Consider the following 27909-nt stretch of genomic DNA (forward strand, 5'->3'; position numbering starts at 1 on the left):
GGTACGCTTGTCAGAACACTATTCACAATTTTTACACCATTATCGATATCTAGTCACACAACTAATACACATGCATATTGATCTCCTTCTTAACAGTTCAAATAGGTGCGGGACAAGCTCCTAGAAACGGAGCACGTAGAAGCACTTCAAGAGGAAATAGCGGGATTTTTGCTCGACCAGGTCATAAATCCGAAGGGAGAATACTATTACCCGCTACCGCCCTCATGAACCACTTCCAATTGTCATCGTGCTCCGAAGGCACCAATTAGGCTAATGCCACTGGCTCCGAAGGCAACATGCATATGTAGGAGAAATTGTATATAGCTATACATGTGTGTATGTGTAAATTAATATGGTGGTTTGTGAGACATTGATGGTATATATATGATTGGTTCTACTAGAAATTCTATTTTTATATATATATATATATATATATATATATATATATATATATGCATAACGTGTACAATGTGTAGTACCGTAAAATACCAGCAAACGAAAAAGAATTAAAATGGAAAACACAAAATTAAATGAAAAAGAAATCATAAAACCAAAAACCCCACAACCATTTAGTACCGGTTGGTGTTACCAACCAGTACTAAAGGGCTCCCGGCCCCCGGAGCTGACTCGTGCCACGTGGATCCCCTTTAGCACCGGTTTGTGCTGAACTGGTACTAAGGGGGGGGGGGCTTTAGTGCCGAAACTTTAGTGCCGGTTCCTAAACCGGCACTAAAGGGCCTTACGAACCGGTGCTATTGCCCGGTTCTGCACTAGTGGATTTTTCAAATTTTAGGATTCTATTTCGTGATTCGTCCCGGGGCCCCAAATTTCTGGAGACGGCCCTGGTCTTAGCCAACGACGTAGCCTGGAACAAGCAGGGGGAGATACATACCGCTAAACTTTAGAGGGGGCCAAGTGGAAAATGTTTGTTGTTTTAACATTTAAGGTTTAAGGACATATGCACAGAGTTTTCAATCTTATCGGGGGGGGGGGGGGGGGGCACCGGATAGTCATCCTCTCAAAAATGTGTGTGTGTGTGTGGGGGGGGGGGCTGGATGGGCATCCTCTCAAAATGAACCGGTCGTCGATTGAACACGACTCTTTCCTTGGGAGAGAACAGCGATGGTATAAGATTCTCTTGATGGAAACCTACACCCGCAGAATCGGTTTGCTTTGCAGCAGAGCAACTGACATCCTGTTGACCTCTCAATGCAAATCGAAAACCGATCATGTTTTGTTTCCTCTAACTCTCAGCTAAACGGGCTGCGCGCCATGGAGAGGGAGGCCCATTTAACCTATAGGGTCCACTTTTTTTCCCGAAAAACTTCCGTCCAGAACTCTCGGCCTGCGAATCTGCACACGGTGGCCAGATGGCCATGCGAGAGTGGACCGCATATTAGAACCCTTCGCGATAGCAAGATTACAAAGTCCGGCCGCCGAAAGCGTGCTGGTCGTGAGAGGGTTAGGAGAGTGCCCAGTTTTAATAAACAGCCCACGGTTTTTGCAAAAACCACGGGTGGCTTCTCTTCTCAACCAGAAACTGAAATTGTAAAATCTTTTGTCTCTATGTGAAACTACGCAAATGTTTCTTAGCAAAGCTTACAGTCTCCACACCGGCGACACTAATATGAATGAACTAGACAAACCGATACTACTCACCACGCGTACGGCCCACCTACTCACGGCTAGTACTCTCCACGCCTAGTGCAGCAGTCCCACGGTAGAGTGTGTTGTCGTCTTCGTCTACATACACAAATACAGAAACGGCAGCCACAACACACAACCCAGAACCCACAACATGATGACCGGATCGAGCTCCCGAGTGTTCATCATGCCCGGCGCCGGCCATGTCCACTACCTCGTCGCGGGAGGCTCCGGAGGAGGCGACGACCCCAGGTACCCCTGGACCTTCAAGTCCCTGCACGAGGTGGACGCCGTCGTCCCTGCCATCGCCCGTGGAGCACCGGTAGGGCCTGACGGGTGCCCCATCTGCTTCCGCACATTCGCCAGTGCCAAGGCCGTCCATGGCCACATGCGCAGCCACACGGACCGCAGCTGGTGCGGCATGGAGCCGCCCCGGGAGACACCCCTGGGCGAGCTCGGGCCGGACGGGCAGCGTTACCCGTACGTGTGCGACCGCTGCAAGATGCCTTTCCAGACGCGCCAGGCGCTCGGCGGCCACCGCGCCAGCCACAATGGTAAGAAAGGCTGCTCCTGGCTCGAAAGAGAGGAGCTCGCCGCCGCCGAAGAAGCTCGCAAGCCCGTCGTGTTCGGCGTTGATCTGAACCTTCCGGCTCCCGAGGCAGATCAGGAACAGGGGGAGGAGTAGTAGGGGTGATGAACAGATCGATCGAGCAGCTTGCTAGTGTTCTCAGTTGACAGTTGTTCGAGCTGTGCTTGCGTGTGCTATATTTGGTGTTTAGCTTCTAGTATATATTTTATTCTGCCTTCTCTCTTTGACTTTGCGTTTCCAGACTTGTGTGCAAATAATAGCTCTCGATCGATCGATCCCCGCTCAATAGATAAATAAATGAAGACTGCAATCTGCAATTAAGCTGGTTTGCTATATATGTGTGTCAGTTTGTGTTTGATACTTTGATGCATCTAAAACTAATTCTTCAGGCTATTTCATGCGATTCTTAGTTTCTTGAGCTGATTTATTTGGTGCTGTTTTATTTGACATTAGCCGATCTAAAATTAGATCTATAGGTTAACTATACCATGTGTCCAGCTCTAGCAAATTTATATCGTGACTTACAATTATTTAATGAGTTGCATTAATACACAGCTAGCTCAATATTGCAAGCATCTACTCTCTGATTTCTCAACAGTTTGAAAGAGAATAACATGAGATTGTTTCTCCAGGTGTTGTGCCCATTTCATATAGATAGGGAAGGAGGAGAAGTGTCATAATGTATATGCATCAGATTAATGGATGATAAAAAGGTCGATCTAGTTCTAGTACTATACACGCATTAATTGTACTGTGATTTCCAAATCTTATCTTCACTGGCCGAAACCAAAAGTGGCTTTGCAAATAAGAATAGAAATAGTTTGTGTATTTATGTCTTCTAGTGAAACGTGAAGTGTGTCGCATGCTTACATAGCATTTCCCAAGTTAGTGATGGTATTCACAATGTATATATTGGAGATATCTTGGCATCATTGGAGTAATTAAAGCGCTCTGTTTCGACTCTATATACGCTATGAGAGTTTCCTTGTTTTGATATAGGAAATCAGAAGAACAATGGGGCCAAGAAACGTTTCCGAAACAAAAATATCCAAATATTCATGAAACAGAACAATGTATGTCGAATACAGCGTTATTCAAAACCAACATCGTTCCATTTTCAGCTGCATGGATATACATTTGTAATGCTAGTGCACTGCACAAAATTGGACACAAAAACAACTGTCCGAATCCGACTCGGATTCGGATGTCTAATTCGACCATCAAAGATTCCCACACAGTGAAAGACAGCTGGACACGGATAAGTGTTTTGAATCCAGCGCAATCCTAGAGGATTTGGTACGACTGAAAGGTAGATATGACAAGGATCTGTTAGACATGGATACAAGTGTAGAACATCGGACTTATATTCATTTGATCATCCGACTTAATATTTTGAAGGAAGAACCTACCCATTAAAATATATATTTGTTACATATAAATTTACCTCTTATAGATATTGTGAAATAAATACCCAAGAAAAGTTTAGAATTATCTCACACTTGCTACTTAAAATAAACACAAAATTAATAATTGCTTGCTGTTAGAGAATACTGCTACACTAATACTAGTTCATTTCTGCTCCGGTGCTCCCCCCCTGGGCTGAACGCGGGGTGGGAAAACACATCGACGGCCAGGATGAACCAAAAACGGTTCATAACGAGGGGCATGATCGTCTTTGTTGCCCCGCGTATAGCCGTCGAGGAGCCCTGGGAGGCCCGTACGGGCCCGGTTAGATCGTATGCCCGGCCGTATACGTATGCCCGTCCGTATACGGCGGCCTTTCGTGCACGCGTGAAGCCGCCCGCGCCCACGCCCCCCCCCTGCAAAAAAAAAGAAGCCGCCCGCGCGTGGGGCAGCACGTGTCACAGGTAGTTGCCAAAACTGTCCCATCATATAAATGTGGACGGCAACCACCTCCGGCCGCATCGCCCACCATTTCCCCCCGCCGCATCGTCTCCCTCTCTCCACTCCCCACTCCCTCTCCTCTCCAACCTCCTCGTCTCCCTCACCGCATCCTCTCCATCGCAATGGCGGACGCAGGAGGCGAGCACCCCGATTGGGGCGCAGATCTGGTGGAGCAGGCGCGGCAGATCGCTGCGGGCACCTTTGTGAGGGGGCGTGCCGGCGTCCAGCGCGGTGCTCCCTCCGCTGGAGATCTGGAGAAGGTGGGGGCGGGCCGCAGCGGCGCGGTCCAGCCAGATGCGCCCGCTCTGGCCAACTCCGGCGAGGCGCAGAAGGTGGAGGCGGGCTCTGGCGAGGCGCAGAAGGTGGAGGCGGGCTCTGGCGAGACGCAGAAGGTGGAGAAGGTGGAGAAGTTGGAGGCCGGCTCCGGCGAGGAGGAAGCGGAGCAGAAGGTATCTGCGGCTAACTTTTAGTTGGTAGTTTTTAGATTGTAGGGTTTGTGGCCAGAACTTTGCTTGGTTAGATTTGTTGGAGGTAGGGTTTTCTCTGCATTACGGTTTTCCTGTATTAGATTCGTACAAGAATGGTGGACCACATATGATTATTAGATTAGGGTTTTTTCAGATGCTTATTAGATTAGTAGTGGAATTTTTGCAATTCTTTAGGTGTTTGGAGTCAAATATATACTTTTGTATTGGTTTGGGTTGGTGCCTGCTTTAGTTATTTGGCTTGATGATTAATTAAATGGATGCTTAGTTCTAGGGATTATGGCTGTCATAGTTGCAATTCTTAGATGCTTGATTGATGCATGTTGTCATAGTTGCAGTTATTTGATGCTTGATTGATGCCTGTCAGGCAGAGGCTATGAGATGGGTTGTGCATGGCCTTGTGTTTTTGGAAATTGTCTACGTGAGGTGATTAGATGGTGCATTAGTTTGGTTGTAAATATAGTGAAGGATGTGCTCATGTACTGGGTGTTGTCATGTTAATCAAAAAGAGCTTCTCAAGGGCTGGATTTTTTTGTGCTGGATTGGGGCTTCTGAAGGAGAGGGGAAGCGTGGTCGAGGGGAAGGGGCAGTCTATGCTTATTTACTTTGGGTTAGTAGAGGAATTTTGTCATTGCTTCAGAGATGTTGACAGCATTGAACATCCTCTGCAATGCTGTTGCTTCAGAGATAAAAGCATCTTGGGGTTTTTTCAGATGCTTATTAGATTAGTAGTTGAATTTTTGCTTGTTAGAATTTAATTAGTATGAGGATGAATACCTTATTTAAGGGGGAATTTAAGGTCAGATAGACGTCATATGATTATTAGATCTGTAGTTCAATGCTGCTGACATTTATGATTATTTGATTTGATCTGTGGTTCAATGATAGTGGATGGAAACATATTGATTTGGAATGCATTAATTAAGATGTGCCAATGAATTGATTTAGATGATACAAGATTCATCTATATTATAATTTGTTGTTGTTTAGGTAAGTAATGAAATTTTAGATGTTTGTTGGAGATGTATGCATTTATAGTTGAAGTTGTACCTAATTAACTACTGCATTATGTTAATATGTGTAGGAGCTTTGCTGCATTGTCCCAAAAACAGTAATTTGTGCATATTAAAATTTGTAGTTGGCTTCTGTAATTAGTATATACTATATGTAAAGTGTGAAGTAAACATTCCAACGCAGGATCCTAGCAACAAAATATACTATATGTTTCCATTAAGTAGTGTGTGTGTGTGTGTGGGGGGGGGGTAATTCCCTCAAAAGTAAAGTGTTGGGTTTCTCCAGGGAATGTCAAGAATCCAGCTTGCATTTTCATTAGCATTTATGAAGGACATCATTTGTCTGTTGATTGATTGCTTAGATTCTGTATTTATAAGGAAAGCATTTGGTCACTTGCAACATACCAATGTGGTTCACATTCACAATTTTGTTTGTAATGACATTCTGTGAACTGCAATTCAATTCATTGTAATTGATGTGCTTGTTTGACAATATAGCAGGAGGAGGAGGATCTTGTGGGCAACAAGAGGAAGTGGGACAAGACTGGGTTCTACCCATATGAGTCTGATGAAGATGAGCCGTACGAGGTAAGGCCTAGTTCAAATGTTATTTCTGCATTGAGTTAGTATTATGTGTTTATAGTTTTTGAATGCATAATGTATTAATGTCAGTCATTAATTTGTGCAGTATGAATCTGGAGATGATGTGGTCGAGGGGAACTTCGAGTCCTTTGAAGAGAAGGAGGTGTTGAAGATCAGGGTCCAAGGACCTGCCAAGTACTACAACTGGAGGAATGAAAAGTACCGGTGCCCCTACTGCAGCAAGCCCAAGCCCAGGTCTGGGTTATTGGAGCATCTGATGGAACATTGCCGGGCTACATCGATCTCCAGTCATGACTACAGGATCATTGGTCATCATAAGACGCTCTTGAAGGTCCTGAGAAACCCTGACCTGTAGTCATACATCATGCTGATCATCGAAAGCTGGAAGCCGTACTCATCATCAGTATATTTGATGATGTTTTACTTTTGGGAAAGCTGCATCTGGGTCTGAACTGTGAGAAAACTTGATATATTAATGTAATGTAATGTATTGTGTGGTTGAACTGGATCTGTTGTGAACTGCCTGCTACCTATTAGAATGCAATCTATATATGTGTCGCCTTATCTTTAATGGTGGTGAATGCTTCCTTCATATTTAGTTGTTGTTTCGATGGTGCGAAAAAAACAAATGGCGCTTCAGTGTTGCTTGAGACATGCTGCAACACTTGTCTATGCTGTGGGCAAGTGCAACATGCTGTGCCCATGTGCCAATTATACCAAATACCGAATGTCGCAATGTTCCAAAATGGCTGTCATGAATTATAGTACATGGGGTTTAGTAAAGTTACTGATAATTGTTCATCCTCACACATTCCACCAACTCATAATTTAAATAAGCAAAAAGATCAAATGTTCCATCATTTGAACCTATGTTGCAATTACAGAGCAAATATTCCATCATCAAAGTGTGAAGGAATTAAATATAAATTTAGAAGAAAAGAAAATATACATATTCAAAAAGATGTGTTTGATAAAAATAGCTTTTGAATTTTTTGTATGTTATTATTTGAGGGGTCATGTAATTTTTATGTTATTTTTGGAGTGATCAGGTAATTTTTATGTAAAGCGAAGGAAAAGGAAAAAATAAACAAAAGGAAAAGCATGGGCCATCCTAGCCATCTTGTAAACCTAGTTCAATAAATAAAAAATTCAAAAAAATAAAAGGGCATTAAAAAGGTAAACAAATTTAAGAGGGCATTATAAATTCAAATAATTTAAAAAATATAGAAAGAATTTTTTACAATGCCCCCCTTAGGTATAGACCGATGTTTTGACTAGTCAGTCTAGAGGGCATTATAAATTAATAAAAAATTCAAAAAAATATAAAACCTTTGGAACCCACCTTTGTTTGTGCAATAGATCATGTGTACCAAAGTTGAGGTCATTTGGAGGTGGTCGAAAAAATGACCGCATTCCGGAGGGGCCATTTGGTCTAACTTAAGCCAGTTTTGAAAAAATGTGATTTTTCCCACCACCTCCAAATCACACAAACTTTCTTGAACATGGTGACCGACATGTGCCAATCATGGCTATGAAAGAAAATTTGGAAAAAGAATTATTTACAATGCCCCCCTGAGGTATAGACCGATGTTTTGACCGGTCAGTCTAGAGGGCATTATAAATTAATAAAAAATTCAGAAAAATATAAAACCTTTGGAACCCACCTTTGTTTGTGCAATAGATCATGTGTGCCAAAGTTGAGGTCATTTGGAGGTGGTCGAAAAAATGACCGCATTTCGGAGGGGCCATTTGGTCTAACTTAAGCCAGTTTTTGAAAAAATGTGATTTTTCCCACAACCTCCAAATCACACAAACTTTCTTGAACATGGTGACCCACATGTGCCAATCATGGCTATGAAAGAAAATTTGGAAAAAGAATTATTTACAATGCCCCCTGAGGTATATACCAATATTTTGACCGGTCAGTCTAGAGGGCATTATAAATTAATAAAAAATTCAGAAAAATATAAAACCTTTGGAACCCATCTTTGTTTGTGCAATAGATCATGTGTGCCAAAGTTGAGGTCATTTGGAGGTGGTCGAAAAAATGACCGCATTCCAGAGGGCCATTTGGTCTAACTTAAGCCAGTTTTTGAAAAAATGTGATTTTTCCCACCACCTCCAAATCACACAAACTTTCTTGAACATGGTGACCCACATGTGCCAATCATGGCTATTAAAGAAAATTTGGGAAAAGAATTATTTACAATGCCCCCTGAGGTATATACCGATATTTTGACCGGTCAGTCTAGAGGGCATTATAAATTAATAAAAAATTCCGAAAAATATAAAACCTTTGGAACCCATCTTTGTTTGTGCAATAGATCATGTGTGCCAAAGTTGAGGTCATTTGGAGGTGGTCGAAAAAATGACCGCATTTCGGAGGGGCCATTTGGTCTAACTTAAGCCAGTTTTGAAAAAATGTGATTTTTCCCACCACCTCCAAATCACACAAACTTTCTTGAACATGGTGACCGACATGTGCCAATCATGGCTATGAAAGAAAATTTGGAAAAAGAATTATTTACAATGCCCCCCTGAGGTATAGACCGATGTTTTGACCGGTCAGTCTAGAGGGCATTATAAATTAATAAAAAATTCAGAAAAATATAAAACCTTTGGAACCCACCTTTGTTTGTGCAATAGATCATGTGTGCCAAAGTTGAGGTCATTTGGAGGTGGTCGAAAAAATGACCGCATTTCGGAGGGGCCATTTGGTCTAACTTAAGCCAGTTTTTGAAAAAATGTGATTTTTCCCACAACCTCCAAATCACACAAACTTTCTTGAACATGGTGACCCACATGTGCCAATCATGGCTATGAAAGAAAATTTGGAAAAAGAATTATTTACAATGCCCCCTGAGGTATATACCAATATTTTGACCGGTCAGTCTAGAGGGCATTATAAATTAATAAAAAATTCAGAAAAATATAAAACCTTTGGAACCCATCTTTGTTTGTGCAATAGATCATGTGTGCCAAAGTTGAGGTCATTTGGAGGTGGTCGAAAAAATGACCGCATTCCAGAGGGCCATTTGGTCTAACTTAAGCCAGTTTTTGAAAAAATGTGATTTTTCCCACCACCTCCAAATCACACAAACTTTCTTGAACATGGTGACCCACATGTGCCAATCATGGCTATTAAAGAAAATTTGGGAAAAGAATTATTTACAATGCCCCCTGAGGTATATACCGATATTTTGACCGGTCAGTCTAGAGGGCATTATAAATTAATAAAAAATTCCGAAAAATATAAAACCTTTGGAACCCATCTTTGTTTGTGCAATAGATCATGTGTGCCAAAGTTGAGGTCATTTGGAGGTGGTCGAAAAAATGACCGCATTCCAGAGGGCCATTTGGTCTAACTTAAGCCAGTTTTTGAAAAAATGTGATTTTTCCCACCACCTCCAAATCACACAAACTTTCTTGAACATGGTGACCCACATGTGCCAATCATGGCTATGAAATAAAATTTGGAAAAAGAATTATTTACAATGCCCCCCTGAGGTATAGACCGATGTTTTGACCGGTCAGTCTAGAGGGCATTATAAATTAATAAAAAATTCAAAAAAATATAAAACCTTTGGAACCCACCTTTGTTTGTGCAATAGATCATGTGTGCCAAAGTTGAGGTCATTTGGAGGTGGTCGCAAAAATGACCGCATTCCGGAGGGGCCATTTTGTCTAACTTAAGCCAGTTTTTGAAAAAAATGTTATTTTTCCCACCACCTCCAAATCACAAAAACTTTCTTGAACATGGTGACCCACATGTGCCAATCATGGCTATGAAAGAAAATTTGGAAAAAGAATTATTTACAATGCCCCCCTAAGGTATAGACCGATGTTTTGACCGGTCAGTCTAGAGGGCATTATAAATTAATAAAAAATTCAGAAAAATATAAAACCTTTGGAACCCACCTTTGTTTGTGCAATAGATCATGTGTGCCAAAGTTGAGGTCATTTGGAGGTGGTCAAAAAATGACTGCATTCCGGAGGGGCCATTTGGTCACTTAAGCCAGTTTTGGAAAAAAATGTGATTTTTCCCACCACCTCCAAATCACACAAAATTTCTTGAACATGGTGACCCACATGTTCCAATCATGGCTATGAAATAAAATTGGGAAAAAGAATTATTTACAATGCCCCCTGAGGTATAGACCGATGTTTTGACCGGTCAGTCTAGAGGGCATTATAAATTCATAAAAAATTCAAAAAAATATAAAACCTTTGGAACCCACCTTTGTTTGTGCAATAGATCATGTGTGCCAAAGTTGAGGTCATTTGGAGGTGGTCGAAAAAATGACCGCATTCCGGAGGGGCCATTTGGTGTAACTTAAGCCAGTTTTTGAAAAAATGTGATTTTTCCCACATGCACTATCTACAAGAAGGACCATTCGGGTCTGCCGGAGATCAGGTCTGAAATTGGTTTTCCTTGACGGTCCCACCAAATGGTCCCAAACTTCATGCATACCCTATGATGACCATGGCATGCATGCGTGACATCGTTCATTTGCGACACTCGATGCATTTTCTAGTGTTTTCCGGCGACAAAACCCTACAACACTACCCCCACGTGACGCAACCTGCGTTTTGTGTCCGAATTCGTGCACACCTTGCCTGGGGGACCACATTGGCCAAGCCCACAAGCTCCCAAAAGTTGGGTCATCTCATGCATGCTTCCACATGTACCATGTACAAGCAGGACCATTCAGGTCTGCCGGAGGTTAGGTTTGAAATTGGTTTTCCTTGATGGTCCCACCAAATGATCCCAAACTACATGCATACCCACGATGACCATGGCTTGCATGCGTGACAAGTATCGTTTATTTGCGACACTCGATGCAATTTCTAGGGTTTTCTTGCGAGAAAACCCTACAACACTGCCCCCACGTGACGCAACGTGCGTTTTGTGTCCGAATTCGTGCACACCTTGCCTGGGGGACCACATTGGCCAAGCCCAGATGCTCCAAAAAGTTGGGGTCATCTCATGCATGCTTCCACATGCACCATGTACAAGCAGGACCATTCGTGTCTACCGGAGGGCAGGTCTGAAAGTGGTTTATGCGTAACCTACGATCTCACGAAATGATCCCAAACACTCGATGCATGTATAATATTGTAGTAATGATAGAGATACTATAAATATTGTTGAACATATACAAGTATACAATAACTAATACGTGTCACAAATAGTTTTTTTTACGGATGAACCAATGATATTTATTTTGAGGGAAGAAACAATGCAGGTAGGTGTGCCGGCCCAGACCGCAAATAAGTGTCGGATCCATATTGTGGAGCCCACAACGCTGCGCTTTCCATGCACGTCGATCACACGCACGTCGATCACGGGAGTAGTTGCCATTCTGTTACACAATTCTGGGATCGTGCTAATCCATATGTTCCTAATCCCTACGATTGAGGACCACGTTCATCCTCGCTTCAACGGAGGAAAATATAGATCGTGAGATTGGCCACAGGGAAGTTACGACGACCTAGGCGCCGACCTCGTATATAATCTACTCCTCCTCGCACATGTCGTCGACTAGATCGACTCCTGCCGGCGAGGCGTCGACAGCTCCGTCCGCCGCATCCCACACGCCACAAAAACCCCGAGAAGATCAAGGTCGTCCGCACGTGCAGGCCGACCTCAACGAACTACGTCGAGAACGCATCGGCGACTTCTTTCATCTTCGTCGACCGATCAAGTAAATTGTCCTCCTTCCCTCGCTCTTTCATAGCAAGCTACTTCCTCCGTCTCGTTGCTTTGATGGACTTAGGTTTACCACATATTTTCAACTAGTATGAACTGGACTAGATGCGTTCTGACCAGATGGCGTAGATGAAAACATTCTTCGGTTCTTTCATAGCATGGTAGAATAAGATGTTGTTTCTCGAGAAGCATGATGCAATACATTTTTTGTCACAAGATCCAAATATATTTTTGTCACACTATCCAATTATATTGTTGTGCACATAGAATATTAAAGAGTTATTAACATTAGATGTTGATGAACCTCAAATAGATACCATTGCTATAGACTCTAGTTTATTTACAGGTGAACAATTTGTCACCCTGTTAGTAAGACAACTAGACGAATAAGTAACAGTTTACCATATTAAATTTATTGATTATATAATTTAAATGATACTCAAAGAACTTGATCAGATGCAAGTAAATTCAATTACCAATTGTAGTTATTTTTTTATTGCCTCATGTCAGCACACACTTGGCTGCATGTTGCAGTATACATGGTGATAATATTGTATTTCCATTAGTGTTATTTTTGCATTAGTATTAGCTACTGCCAGAAAGTTTTATATTTTTGCATGCCTATTGTTATTTTTGCTTTAGTGTTAGCTAATGTCACGAAGTTATATATTTTCTTTCAACAGGATGGACGAGTTGAATGAAGAAATAGTATGCGCAGTTGAGAAATGGTGCAAGCTTGTTGCAGATCTATCGAGCGGTCAACGCGCTAGACTGGCTGATACATCGTTGCGCAGCATGCTGCAAATACCATCTATTAAGATGCGTACCCTGCTGATTAGGTATATGATTGAGAATTTTCAGGCCAGCACGGGCAGATTCATTATACAAAAGCAGGTTGGGGAGGTGACTCTCGGTGCGGTCGACGCCGAGTGCATCTTTAACCTCGAGAACCAAGGACTATCCGCTTCGGACATTCTAACTGAAGAAGGCGAGGACATGAAGGAGCGGGTGCCGCCACAATTTCTCAGTAAGACGTCAGAAAACATAGTGATAGATAATCTCATTGAGGACATAATTAAAAGTAAATCCACCGACGACGATTTCCTTCGCAAAGTAGTGCTGGTCCTGTTAGGAACAATTATTGCTCCCATGTCGAGCAAGATTGTGCCAAAGCAGTACTACGCTTTGGTCTACGATGTGAAACATATTTCAAAGATTAACTGGAATGCCTTCACCATGCGTGTTCTCCTTGATTGCCTTCGCATAGTGAAGAAAGGCAAACACCTCCGCCAATGGCCGAAAGGCAATTTGGCTCTCTTGCAGGTACACATATCAGACCTGTTGCATAATGTCAATTATCATATCATTGCAAATTTTATGTGATGTATTTTACTAACTCTAAATCCTTATATTTTTTTTGTAGTACTTGTACTGGGAGAAGGTGCAACCGGTCGAAGGCGAATGCGCCTATAATCCCAACTTGTCTATACAACCTCTTATGAGGAACTGGACAGAAGGCGCAGCCACTAGGAGAGATAGGTTCGACTATGATAATGGGCGCGGCCGTGGTAACGTAAGGGTAAGTCATTGTGTTTCGTCTTTATTAAATGTTTTGTAACTTAATACTATTTATTTTTTATTCATCACATGTACTTCAATATCGCATGCAGATCGAAAATAATATCACCCAGGAGTATAGGGCTCAGGAGCCCAACATCCCAAATAATGCGCCTACCATGAAGCCAAAAACCAAGCCTGCAACTGGAAACGCAAAGAAGTCGACGTCAGCCGCATTGTCGGAAGATTTGATGGAGCTTCTAATGAAGCGGTGCATGGACTTCATACACACCGAGATGACGCAAATCCCTGATCAAGTAGCTGAGGTATCACACCCAAACTTTATACTTTACAGTATGTTTCCTGTTTTAAACCATCCTACCATTACTAAGTTTATATTTCTATTGCAGAGGTTGTTGGAGAAGTTGAACAAAGAAGGTGTCATGTACAAGCCGGCTGCTGCCGTGCCATCCGCGGAGAATGATCCGGACGAAGTGGATTCGTTCGAGAATGGTCCATATGAAAAGAAGGAATTCGTGTACAAGGAAGACATGGACAGTGATGGAGAGCCGATCATTGACATGACGCAGCCTGAAGTGCTTCCCGACCATAAAACCGTACCTGAGGTACTATGTATTTATCTTTTTGTCTATAATTTTCTCGTTTAATTTTTTTCGTCCAGAAATGTTCACACGATTTAGTTTGCGAAACAGAAAACCCCATCGAAGCTGAAAGGACACAAGGAAGCTTCACCTATTAAGCGTAATGATGTATGTGGGGGTACACCGGAAAACCCTTGGGTGGTTGGTACTTCTACTCAAGCACCTTCATCGGACATAGACATTTGTCCATCTTCTGTCGGCAAGTTCATGGCTAAGGAGAATGGAAAAAAAGGTGGAAAAATCGATAAGGATGAGGAGGTTATGTCCGTAAGCGGAAGCCGACCGTTCCCAAGAAATTTGATTCCCCCTATGCACTTGACAAGCCCGGCAGGCGTACTAGCCGTGGTCAGAGAACCTCTGGTACTAGTACTGCTACTAGAGGTCTCGTAACTAACATTCTTAATTTTTTTTATTTACTTCCAATGCATATGATCACCATTGTTGACGTTCATATTATTTCATGCAGCTCTATTTTCAAACAATAATGTGCCGGAGGATGTGGCAGATGAGTTGACGCCAGAAATAATTGATGCAGCTGTTTCATTTGTGAAGTTAGCTGCTAGCACTGAGAAGAACAAGAACAAAAAAATTTACTACAGGGAAGGCCGTGGCATAACTCTGACTTCCAAAAGGATTCTACCGGTACTATCTCATAGATGGCTGTCGGACGATGTAAGTACTACTTGCATGTCCTCTTTATAAGATGCTCAAAAATCTATGTCTCAACTCTCAACATGTAATGTGCTGATATCCTATGCAGATTATTGATGCTTATATGGGACATTTGGAGCTGCGTGTTGGTCACGATCGTTACCTCTGTCCAGCGTGGAGGTCCAAATTCCTTATAGATCGTGCTATCGCACATGACGATCCATTGCCATCGAGCTGCAACATGGATAGTGCTCTGACCAAAGCTGGGGCAGTTAATAGAGTCACGAAAGAGTATACTGTGCGTGATAAGGTACGTAATGTTTGTGATTCTTCACTACATGATAGTTCATCAAGTATTTCTTTTGATCCGTAATGGTTTTTTGCACTGTAGACGTATATCGCGTTGAATATCGACAATAGCCACTGGATGACCGTGGTCATGCACATGATCAAGAAAGAATTCCAAGCTCTCGATTCGCTCTATCCTCTGGACCTGACTGAGAGGACTGTTAAAGCACTGGTAATGTAACCAACATTTGTACCATTGCTCTTACATATTGTTTATGATTGATCTTTAACACTATCCTCTTTATAGCGAATGGCTATAGCACATGATATGCGTCAGGCAAATCTTATTACACCAGGGAAATATCCGGACGTAAGTAAGTGGCCTATCAAGGATTATGACATACCCCAGCAAGAGGATCGGTGAGTTAATAGGACACCATGCAGAATCAAACAACAACACACATGTTTGTATTGCCCACCGCTAATGTTTGCATATGTACCAGGAACTCTTGTGGCCTTTTTGTGACAGAATGTCTAGAACATTGGGACGGGGACAAAATCACCCGCAAATTTACACAAGTATGCTGTTATTTTCGTTTGTAGACTAGCTACTATGGTGGTGTAGCAACTTCGGTTCATGCAACCTTTATGTCATTTTTTGCAGGCCACCGTTAACGCAAGGAGAGGACGTTTCGTCGCAGAGTTGATTATGTCACCTTCAAACTCGATGGAGTGTGTGAAGAACAAAATTCGCGAAATCGCAAGCAAAACGCGCCTGAAGAATTCATGCGGCATGCAAGATTGAAGTTTTAGTGGTTTGAATTTAGTCCAGTCGAAGGTTTCGACGACATGATTATCTTAGGGGTTCTATCATTTTTATGTAATAAACAGGGCACGTGCATGTGTATTGTGTCTGTCAGACAATTCGCTCGTACAAGACAATTCGGTCATAAAATTCGCTCGGAGAAGACAATTTGGTCGTACCAATAAAGTTTTGGCTTCACTTATCAATTGTTCTTGCTTAATATTTTTCTCCTTCTCCAATTTTTTATAATTGTATTTTTCACGGCTTCACTTATCAAGTGTTCTTGATTAATATTTTTCTCCTTCTCCAATTTTTTATAATAGTCTATTTTTCTCTTCAACTGCTCTCGTAAGTTTCATATTAAAATTTTCACAATCTTAACTTTTTTTAAAACTCTACCAAGCTTAGCATTCTGCCTTAGCTATGTGCATGTCATCATCTTGCATAATCTCCTAGTAATTCCCCCTCATCGCATTATTATGAAAAGCAGTCATGGTAGATAAGTAAATATATCGAGCCATAATGTAATATTACACTCATCAAAGTCATGTCAGCTCGTTGACTCTATCGCGTGTTATCAGGCATTATGTTTTTCTAGTTTGTTTTACAAACCCGTCGTTTTTTAATTATATGTATAATTAACTTTTTCTGTCCTCATCATAATGCCAGGCACGGCCCATCTTACCACGTGAGGGGCCCCACAGGCGGGCTATCTTCCCGCCAGCGCTACACCAGCCCATTTTGCTAGGTTCACATCGATCTTTCCCCTTTTCTCGTTTCGCTTTCCAAATCCCTAGCCCTCCCTCTCTATTTGCGCATCCAAATCTCGACGGCGAAAGCATGACAGCGAGCTAGGCGTCGGGCGGCGGCGGCGGCAAGAAGAGCTGTGGCGACCGCAAGTTAGGTCGAACCCTGGGTCCTGCAAGCAGGTGGGCCAGATTCAGTGGCACAGGAGGCAGCGGCGGCGGATCTAGTGGAACAGGGGACGGGGGTTTCGTGGGCGGCGGTGGGCCGGGAGAACCCACGGCTAGGGTTTCTTCAGTGCTACACTTTGGTGGCAAAAAGGTAAGTTCTTTAACGTTGTTCTTTACATCCCAGCATTATTGCCCATAATTCATCACCTGTGGCCATGACAAGCTTCATCTATGTGGTCATCAGGAAACTCCTAGTGGCCGTGTCTGCATAGATGCAGACAATTTTGGCAGCGCACTCGGGGGATGTGTGTTTCAGGTTAGTCTACTGACCATGATCTTCAAACTAGTACTGCTATTGCGGTCAAGCTGCAAAAAAGTTCAGTGTTTAACGCTTGCAGCGACAAGTTCAGTTATAAAATGACTTGAATTTCTCATGATTTATTTAGGATGATATCAGTTTTGAGTATGTTGAATGGGTTGATGGGGAGTGGGATAGCAAAGCAAAGTCAGTCATTAAGTATCTTGCCATGAAGAACAAGAAACTGGAGACTAAGATTACAGAATATGAAGCTGAAATTAAAAGGAATGAGAAAGAAAAGAGGGCAATGGTTAAGATGCACAAAGAGATATTGCTCTATGGGGATAGGATTTTAGGATTTGGAGGTCTTCTGTATCTTGGCCTGCTTGCCATTATGATTGCTGTCATAGTTAGCAAGTAGATTGTTCATAAAGTTATTGACATCATTGTAATTGACATGATGAAATGATGCTGAATTATTTGCTATTCAGTTTATGGGCAAAGTGTAACAGAGATTGCAACATAAATAACATGGGTCCATCATGATTGGTAGACAGTGCACTTTTGGCATGTTCTATATTTGGCAGACAATGCACTTTTGGCATGTCCTGTATTTGACAGACAATGCACTTTTGGCATGTTCTATATTTGGTATGTGATGCACATGGGCACATCACCTAGCAACACTACTGATTTATGTAGTAGACTAGTTCATTGTCTTGTTGCAATATAGGAGCAACATCTAGCAGCTTCCATGCAACACTGAAGCAAAGCAACAATACCTATTCAATAATCAGAAATTTAACTGAACTTGGCACTTAGGGTGAGCAGTAGATATTCAGTTCTTCAGCCACAAAGAACCCGATGAAACCGTACCGATTGCATAACTTATATGCTTATATATAAAAGCATACCTAACCAACATCAAACCCAAAATAATGTTAACTTATATGCTGAAACATATAACAGCATACCTAACTTAATATAACCAGCAGCTTCCTCCTCCTTCAGCAAATGTGCCCATCTTCACTTCTTCAGAAATTTGAGGCGGCGTGAGAGGCGCACCACACATGGAGAAGCCTTCTTCTTGACCACCGTTCTGTTGGACAGCTGCGCCACCTGATCCTGAGCCACCTCCTCTGCTTCCACCTTCACTATGTTAGGGAGGAGGGGAAGGAGCTCGACGTCGATGGGCATTGTCTTGCCACCCTTGACGGCGACCGGCGCTACCATCTGCACATCGTCCTCCTCGCCCTCCTCATGCTCATCAGGGATGACCAGTACCTACTCCACGTCGTCCTCCACGACGTCAGAGCCGAACGGCAGCACTGGCTTCGACACATGGCGGACCTGGTAGTCCGGGGTGACGGGCGCAGGGACAGCGAGCTCGACGTCGACGCAGCCCGCCCTCGACGCGACGCGTGCTAAATCTGGCCACAGCGTCATGGTGGTGGAGCGGTACATCCACCACCTTGCGCGCTGAATAGGGGAGTCGCTCAGCGTGGCCTCTCGCATTGCCCACACGAGTAGGACAGCCGGCGGGACGCCGTGGCCATAGGGGAAGGCGCGCTTCTTCTCAGCGTCGGTGAGGACTTTGACGAGGCCACGCGCGTGGTTGACCAACATCTCCGTGCTGGGGAACCAGCCGCACACCTCCGTCAACTGCGCGCGCCACCCGTCGTCATCGCCGGCGAGGTCAGCATCGCTCTCTGCCAGCCGAGGCTTCTCTTCATGGAGGCGGTTGCAGCGGTCGCCGTCGAGGGTATTCTCGATCTACTGTAGGTGGGGATAAGAGGGGAGTTTGAACCGGCGCCCGTGGGAGGTGGGTGAGTGTGTGGTGGGGAGGAGAGTGGTACAGTTACTTATTTAATGGCATTTAGGACGTGGGCAGGGGAAACGTACAATAATATTCTTTCTACCTCCCGCCCCGGTCATTACACAGTAAAGAATTTTTTTGATTTTTGTTTACAGGGAAACATCTTACTTTATTTAAACAAAGACTGGGATCTCGTTTGCTAATACACTAAGGATACAATCAGGGGGCCAAAGCCTCCAAGTATGAGCCGGCCGATTAACACAGTAAATATTTGAAGCAAGTATTCTACTCTTGTTCCTTCTCCACTTTTCTGCACCTGATAGAAGACAAGCTAAGTTAATGAATGATACAAACTTTAATAATCCACAATGCATACAAACACTTACTTCTCATTTAGTTTGCATTTCTTGCTACGTCTAGTGTGTCCTACCAATTTGCAAGCGCCGCACCGGGTTTTCAACTCATCAAAAGAGAGTGGTCTACCATTTTTCGAGACAGGGCGGCCCTCATCTGCCTTTGTTGCACCTTTGCTTGACACTTTCATAGGATCTTTAACCTCAATCATGTTGCCTTCACCATCGTCCACATATTCAACTGCACACTTACTAATGTCATTTGTTTGCTTCAACAAATTTTCCTCTAGCAGATCATACTCATGACTCTTAGCTATCACAGCCTTCAAACTCTCCTGTAACTGATCCCACAAAGCAGGGTGTTTGCATGCCGCATGCATAGCTTCAGACGCTAACACACTGACCTGGCTATATTTCATTCTTTCCCCGGCCCCAGTCCAACCAAATCCCAACAGATCGCTTGTGCGCCTCGTGGGCAGTCCCAACCTTGCTTCTTTCGTGAACCGAATAAGAACTAAACACTTTGGCATTTCAGATATGTTCAAGTGCTTCAGTACATGGAATATGTGCTTGCAAGGTAGACCCTTTCGAATCATTCTTCTGGAGCTGCACCTTATAGTTTCTGCGGAATTTACTGGTGTATACTCCACCCAAAAACGGCGCTTCCGGTTATTCTTCCAGGCCACGATGTACTGCTGTGATCCGTCTCCCAGCTTAATTTCTACAATCTCCATGCCGTCAATTTTTCTAAGATCATCCTGCAACATATAGAAGTTTGCTGGAGTGAAGACGTGAGAAGCAGCTATCTCAAGTTCCCTCGAGCTAGTAACTGGCACCGGTAAACTCTGTGAGGCCGTGCAGTCATCTCGCGCCTCATTTTCACGGATACGCACAACGGCGTTCTCATAGTGCAAAATCATATCCACCAGGGTCATTTCACCGTCTAGGTGGAGGTGAAGACATGAGTTCAGTCTTTCACTCCGCTGGTTGCTTTTCATGCCAAGCCAAAACCCCTCTGTTAGATATGCCGCGGCCCACAGTCTTCTCTTCTTATACATCCGCCTCAACCATGTTACAGTTTTTTCCGACTGCCATTTTTTGGAAAATGCGTGCCATCTCTCCTCAAACGTTGCCGTGGACGTGCTGTAGTACAGAAGAGTTCCAAACTCCTTCAAGGACTTGTGACTGAGGTGAATCTTCATATTTTTCTCTATGTGCCACTTACATATACGGTGCCACACATCTGGCAAGACTTCGCGAATTGCCTTGATCATCGCAGCGTCGGCGTCTGTGATTACACTCTTAGGCATCTTTTGACACATGGACCTCAAAAACGTCTGCAGTAGCCACACGTATGTCTCCTCGGTCTCGTCCGAAACTATGGCACAACCAAAAACAGTGGTCTTCCGGTGATTGTTAAGACCAACAAAAGGTATGAATGGCATACCATAGCGGTTCATCTTGTACGTGCTGTCAAATACAAGCACGTCGCCGAAGTCCTCATAGTCATGACGAGACTGGGAGTCGCACCAGAACATCCTATTCAAATGTCCTTCCTTATCTAGCCTGTACTCGAAAAAGAAGCTAGGATCCCTCTGTTTCCTACTGGCCATGATGCCTATGGCTGTGGCAGCATCACCTTTTGAAAGCAGCTTCCTCTTCTCCTTGGCGCAAAGGTTGTATATTTCACGCCTGGTAAAACCAACACCGCCGTACCATACATGCTTGCTGATGAAGCAATCCATCATGTCGTGAATTCTAATCCCTGCAGCTCCCATGGACATTATCTCATGCTTCTGGTACTCTTTGATTTTTCTATGGGACCAAAGAAAAGGTACCTCGTCCGGTCCTACCAACATATGGCTATGCTTGTCCTCAAAACTTTCAACATACCAAACCCCACACTTTTGGTCAAGCTTGACGGTCAGGTGCGCTTCGCAAAAGCAGCGTGTCTCGGGTCTGAGCCTACGCCTGTGTCCTTCCTCGGTTAGCAACTTGCTGTCACGTTTCCCTTGTCTTGAACAAACAAACCGCCTATAACGCATATGATGTGACTCTGTTTTGCTATACTTGACCTTATTCTTTCTAATGCTGAAACCATTATCTCTAGCATAGCTGTTGTAGAAATCATACGCAGCATCGTGAGACGTAAAGGTCATTTCCATTAGCAGCATGAACATATCCCTCTTATCATCTGCACTGGCAGTATCTTGGACATTCTTTGCACCATCATCTTGTGTCACCTACACAATCAAACCACAGCCATGAAAACAAATTTCTATGGTTTAACATTACTTACTTCCATAGAACATTGATTACACACATACCTCACTCATGATGACCGACGACTCGGACTCCCCAGAACCAGGTGCATCTAATGATTCGTCGTTAAGGCATGTCTCCGCGTCGGAATCACCATAATAGTCATATGCATTATGACATTCAGAAATGAACTGAATAATACAACACAAATACATAATTACTTATCATATAATATTCCAGAAGAAATTCGATTTGCATGCCAACAAAATATTTCACTTACGTACCTGACTAATGTAATCTTCATTCGAGAGCTCCGAGTTGTTTTCCTGATCATCATCAAGCTCATTGATCTATAAATTTTCAACACAAAGAATTAATGTTGGCGGATGCCACCAAAAAATTACAACATGACAATGCCACTCACATTAAGATCGTCCCATTCGTTCCCATTCTCTGACCGATCTTCACGATCTGAATTTTCATCATCTGACCAATCTTCTATCCAGTTTTTCATCAGTTCTCCATACTCCATGTCTACCATGATATCAGTTAACTCCTCTTCCGCCATTTCCTACAACCAATAATATGTATCATCACATGTGCAAACATTATCAATGATGAAATATAAAACACATAGCACACGATCACAGATGTTATGTAAACAACCGCAACCGAGGCCATTCAGATCTGCCAAACTTAGTAAGGAAGATGGCCACGGAACCCGTCGTGATCACTTTCAATCGCAAGGAACTGCACGATCTCAAAACCTAGCTAGATCTGTGATTACCTCTGCCGCCGGATACCTAGGTTAGCCGCCACATCAAATAACGATACTGGTGGTGCGCACAGCCGACGGCAACCGACGCTACGTGAACCCAGATCACGAGGAGCAGCACTACCGGAACAAAATCCACGATCGCATGCGCCGCCGGGTAGCTAGGTTAACCACTGCCACTGGCGCGGCGGCAGTTCGTTCGATGTTGCCGCGAGCGAGACTAGAGGGGGGACGCGGGATGCGGTACCTGTGCGCGATCGTTGGAGATTCACGACGTTGTCGCGCCCGCTGTCTGACGGGATCGCCGGTGACGAGATAGCCGCCGGTGGAGATCTACTACTTATGGAGCTGCGTCAATGCTCGCGAGATTAATGGAGCTGCTCGCGTGAATGATTGGAATCGGCAGGTCTTACGTGGACGTGGGGTCGTATCTATGTTTTTTTTTTCTGACCAGGGTACTGTACATATACGGTCTGGGTTATACAGGGCTACACAGGGCTTGGATCTGGGCTGCGGCGGGTCAGGAAAAAAACAAATTCGCGGGGACAAAAATACCCCTCCGAAATTAGGTTAGGGGGGAGCACCGGAGCAGGGCTCATACTAGTTAGAGAATATCCACGTGACCCTCTCCTACCATTTCCACACACTCATCATGTCTCCAGCTACAGAGTCCTAGTACCACCGAGGTGTGTCGGGCGTCATTGCCTTGCATGGATATAGAGATATAAACCACAGCCCGTGATGATGAGCGGATCAACGTGACAGGCCTTCACAGGTCACTTGGATATGTAATTAGGTCGATCAACTGAGAAATAAAGAGTGCTCTCTTGAGCAAAAAATGCCAATTGGAGGCCTTAATTTTGAAATTTTCAAACCATGCTTTAACTATTCAACAAATACACATATACCCAGAGACATAGTGTACATGTGTCCAAATTTTCATGATAAAATAACGGCTAAATAAAAGAACAAATTTGTAGTCATGAAATACACCTAAAATGACGGCTAAATAAAATAATGGTATTTCATCATGAAATTTTACACACATATACGTTACATCCTTGTGTACTTAACCATATGCACATACATGTCCAATGCAGTGTTACCTTGACTGTAGTGTCACGTTCATGCAAGATTCCACATTTTACATGCCCATGTTAATTGGGTTCCCAATATTATATAATATCATGTTGAATATAACCTGTATGTGCACAATGTCATCTTCCTAGGTTCATTGAGAACACGTTCACCCTTTTTAAAATAAATTACACAAAACTTCTGCAAAAAGGTTGCGTGCATCAATTGATGCAACAGCTAGAGGTGTAGTTGTGTTTTTAAAAATGAAAATGGTATTTTTACCAAATGGGGCAGCTTATGTATTAGGATTGAAGATTTAGTGCATGTACTGGACCGGAGTGTTATGATTTTTTTGTTTCCAAAAAAGACTTTCTATAACGGACACCTCAATCCAAAAAGAATACCTACACTAGTATGTGGGTTGATACAGTATATCTTCACTTTTTTAAGAATGTGTTTCTTCACCGTGACCTCATTCAAAAGATACTGCAAGGGGAGGATGTGGCAAGACTGAGCACCATATGAATAATAGCCGATTTGACAATCGGACTAATATCTCGCTATGCTCAACACCCTCACATTTATTGAAGCCAAGGTCACCCCCTGTGCCTCCTTACATTGCACCTCGCCAACATACCATTGGTGTTGAATTTGGGTCAAACGATACATTTTCCAAAGATGGCATTCACACATGTTGGACGAGGAACCAAAGACCAAGTGTCATTCTACAACAAAGCATTAAATACATCACATACTACATGACAACAGTTCAGACCATGGAGTGATATTTTATATGAAGAATTAATAGAAGAAATGGGTGAGAAAATACACTATGAAAGTTTTCCTTGGAGTCATGAAATAACAGGATATTTCCCATATGTGTGCATCTCGTGTGCATTGTGGGGTGGTTCTACTGGGATGGAACTAGGTGGAAAACATGGCTGAGGTGGTGCATTGAGAGAGGGTGCGCATGGATCGACAGAAAGATGCGGTCAACGGCACAAAATACAAAGCGAGCTAGTGTGGAGCGGCAGCCGAGTGTGACATTGTCGAGTGGGAAACCCGTGATGTTGGGCTTGGTCCAGGCGACATGTTCGGAGGGGGTGGTACGGGTGTATTGAGTGGGAGGCGGTTTCGGAGTGGTTGTGGGTCTTAGGCACAAGGGTACAAGGTAGGTCGTGGTCAAAGCTGGAAGTAGACCAGGCGAAAGAGCTCAAGAAGCGTGGGATTCGTTGCGGGAGGCATGTGTGTATGTTTGCGTGTGATATATACACAAGGTAAATAATCTTATTAAAAATTACCATAGGAGGTAACTTAACTTTTTGAGTTTGAAGATCAAGACACTAATACACAGGAAAAATTAAGAATTATTTCACACTTGATAAATTAAGAATTATGTCATCACAATTAGAGAATGTTGCTACATTAATTCTAGTTAGCGGATATCCATATAACCCTCACATGCCATTTCCTACACACTCATCATGTCTCTAGCTATGACAAATTTTTTCATGCTCCCACTTACTTCCTGTTTTCATATGAGAGGTAAAAGTACTTAATAGATATGAGCCATTGATTTGATTAAGCAGTGGTCTGATTAACTCTCTCCTTCTTACCTCCCATGTGAAAAGAGGGGGTAAGAGGGAGCACGTTAAAATTACTCACTAGCTATATAGTTCGAGTACCACTGAGGTGTGTCAAGCGTCAGTGCCTTGCATGGATATAGAGACATTGAAAGCGCGGGTTTACTCATGGGGGGGGGGGGGGTGAATAGGAGATGTTTAGAAATTCGTCAAACTCTGAGGAATTTGACGAAGATCAGAGTGAAGAAATAGAAATGCGAGGGAACTAAATCATCACAGGAATGAGAAGCATGCATACAAGATACATACAGGTGAAGAACATGAAATCATATAGGCATACAACCATGATGAAGATGAATTGAAGAAATAAAATACAACATGATGAAAGTCTTCAGTTCAAGTTCTTCAAATTGTAGATCACAAATTCTTCAGCAGCGGAATAATGTAAGGGAAGGGTGAGGAATTTGAAACCAGCTGGTTGGCTCGGTGAAGACACTGCGATTTGGTAGACCAATTCCAGTTGTTGTATCAATTGTACGTCTGGTTGGGGCGGCTGACTCAGAGGACATACAGTCCTCACCGTATTCCTCTTGAGCTAAGGTCACTTAGACCTCGCCAATCACTCATGGTAAGTCTTCAAGGTAGACTTCCAAAACCTTCACAGACTTGTTCACCGGCACACCACAATGACTCTTGGGTGCTTAGAACATGACGCCTAACCGTCTGGAAGAATGTCAGTCTTCAAATGTAAAAGGTGTCATATGACATGGATCAATCTCTTTAGTGATGCTCAATCACTTTGGCTATGGGTTTTTTCTCACTAAGGATTATCTCAAAGTCGTCAGAGGATGGGTTGCTCTCCAATAACAAGTGTCAAGTTCACTCTGATCAACAACCAACAAGTGGTTGTGGGGGCGGCTATTTATAGCCAGGGGCAACCCGACATGAATTGTCATAAATGCCCTTCTCTGATATGACCATTGTGAAGATAAGGATCCACTCGACAGCTGGCTCGTGGCACAGCAATGGTCGGAATTTGAACTCTCAAATTCATCGGGGCACTCAATTTCCACAGGCAGATCGCACTGGCGAACTCCTAACTCCTCAACCTGACCAAATTCATGAGCGACTAGATGAACTTGGTCACTGTCGCTAGCAAATGCGTCAGCTGTTCCGGAGATTTCCAAATGCTTCACTTGAAGCAAATTGTGTATGTATAGGTTTGAGCATCACTTTGCAAATGTGAACCATGATTCACTTAGACCCCCGTTAACATTATGATTTTTCTTATGACTCAAATAAGAAGAAAGAAACTATGAAGACAAAAATCTTCACATCAATTTCTTCAAAGGCCGTACCAATTTCATCACCAAATTTTTCACTTGAAGAAATTCATTTTTAGGGGTTATCTTCCATTTGTTAAATCAAATCCTCAAGGACTATATCTCCTGTGTACACTCACAAACACATTAGTCCCTCAACCTATTTGTCTTCAATACTCCAAAACCACTATGGTGGCACTTGTTGCACTTACAATCTCCCTTTTTTGGTGATTGATGACAAATTGATTAGGTTTTCAACGGAAGTAAATAATTGAAGTGCAAATACAAAGTATGAGAAAATGTTCGTATAATTTCAAAAAAGCGTTCAAGTACTTTTTAAAATGTTCATGTAAATAAAATGTGTCATAGTTTTAAAAATATTCTTTCAGTTTTGAAAGAGTGTTAACGTATTTTAAAAGCGTTCATGTATTTAAAGGATGAGGTCATGTATATTGAAAGCAATCCTATAATTTTAGAAAGTGTTCACAACCTGTAAAGGTGTATTCATGGAACTTCAGAAGTGTTCACACATTCTAGTAAATGGTTCACGTAATATTAAAAAAGGTTTCACCTATTTAATATTTTCTCATGTAATTTTGAAAAGTGTAACTAAAACAAAATAGAACCTGCAAATGTCAGATGCAACAAAAAAATGAATGCATGCCATTTTGTCCAAGAACGTAGCCTGGAATGAGTAGGGGGGATACATATCGCTTCACTTTAGAGGGGGCAAGTAGAAATTGCTTTTTTTTGACATTTAGGGTTGAAGGGTATAATTACAAAGTATTCAATCTTGGGGGGGGGGGGGGGGGAGATGGGCCCTGGATGGGCATACACTCAACATGAACCGGTCGTCGATAGACCATTACTCTTTTCTTGGGAGAGTACAACGATTGGTACCATGTTCTCTCGATGGAAACCTACACTGGCGGAATCCTGTTTTTTTTACAGCCGAGCGACTGACGTCCTATTTGACCTCTCAATGTAAACTATGACGGGTCTTAGCCAGGGACATAGCCTGGAATGAGCAGGGGGACATACATACGGCTAAACTTTAGAGGGGGCACTACCAGGGAAAACCTTATACACAGAATCTTAGCAGCAGCAAGGTTTAAAAACAAACGCTACTGCTAATTAGCAGTAGCGGGCTCCAGAAAACCACGCTACTAATAGCCCAGTAGCAGTGGCGCTCTAGGTGAAATGAGATCTACTACTACAACTGCCTCGGTGTTGCCCTCAGGCTAGATATAGTAGTAGCGCCCTTCTCCTGGACGCGCTACTGCTAAAGTACTTAGTAGCGGCGTTTTTCTTGAAAACTCGCTGTTGCTAAGTATCATCTCCTCTTGCAACTAATTAAGTTTAGTCCCGTACGGCTAAGCGAACAAGGTGTTTTACCACCTTGAATATGTTACTTCTCAAACTATCTCGAGCACTTGGTCTTCATTGAACTGTATGTGTAGGATTTGTGGCCGCAATATGAATCTTCACCTGTGGCTATACAAGTACGGTGAGGATTCATGTTGACTATTTAGATTCTACACAAAAAGATCAATGATGACCAATGTATATTTTTTATGTTTTTAGATGCTTAGCCTTA

At 43.0% G+C, this 27909-nt stretch overlaps 3 protein-coding genes across 3 annotated transcripts; 2 read left to right on the forward strand and 1 right to left on the reverse strand.

Annotated features, from left to right (window-relative positions):
- The first annotated feature begins 1667 nt into the window (after positions 1 to 1667).
- LOC125525790 (uncharacterized) lies at positions 1668 to 2615 on the forward strand. The gene has a single exon (XM_048690802.2). The coding sequence runs from the start codon at positions 1799 to 1801 to the stop codon at positions 2327 to 2329; it is 531 nt and encodes a 176-aa protein (XP_048546759.1). The 5' UTR covers positions 1668 to 1798; the 3' UTR covers positions 2330 to 2615.
- Positions 2616 to 4181: 1566 nt separating this feature from the next.
- On the forward strand, positions 4182 to 6594 carry LOC147962437 (uncharacterized). The gene is made up of 3 exons (XM_087534193.1): positions 4182 to 4587; positions 6141 to 6224; positions 6325 to 6594. The coding sequence occupies exons 1-3, from the start codon at positions 4261 to 4263 to the stop codon at positions 6592 to 6594; spliced, it is 681 nt and encodes a 226-aa protein (XP_087390319.1). The 5' UTR covers positions 4182 to 4260.
- A 12728-nt stretch (positions 6595 to 19322) lies between these two features.
- Positions 19323 to 22096, reverse strand: LOC147962438 (protein FAR1-RELATED SEQUENCE 5-like). Its single transcript, XM_087537496.1, has 4 exons — positions 21980 to 22096; positions 21840 to 21881; positions 21621 to 21746; positions 19323 to 21536 (listed from the first exon to the last, which is right to left on the reverse strand). Exons 1-4 carry the CDS (start codon positions 22094 to 22096, stop codon positions 19323 to 19325), a joined length of 2499 nt encoding a protein of 832 aa, XP_087393622.1.
- Between the last annotated feature and the right edge of the window lie 5813 nt (positions 22097 to 27909).

Source organism: Triticum urartu, chromosome 7A, assembly GCF_056163025.1.
Source record: "Triticum urartu cultivar PI428250 chromosome 7A, HENAU_Tu73, whole genome shotgun sequence".
NCBI classification, from domain to species: Eukaryota; Viridiplantae; Streptophyta; class Magnoliopsida; order Poales; family Poaceae; genus Triticum; species Triticum urartu.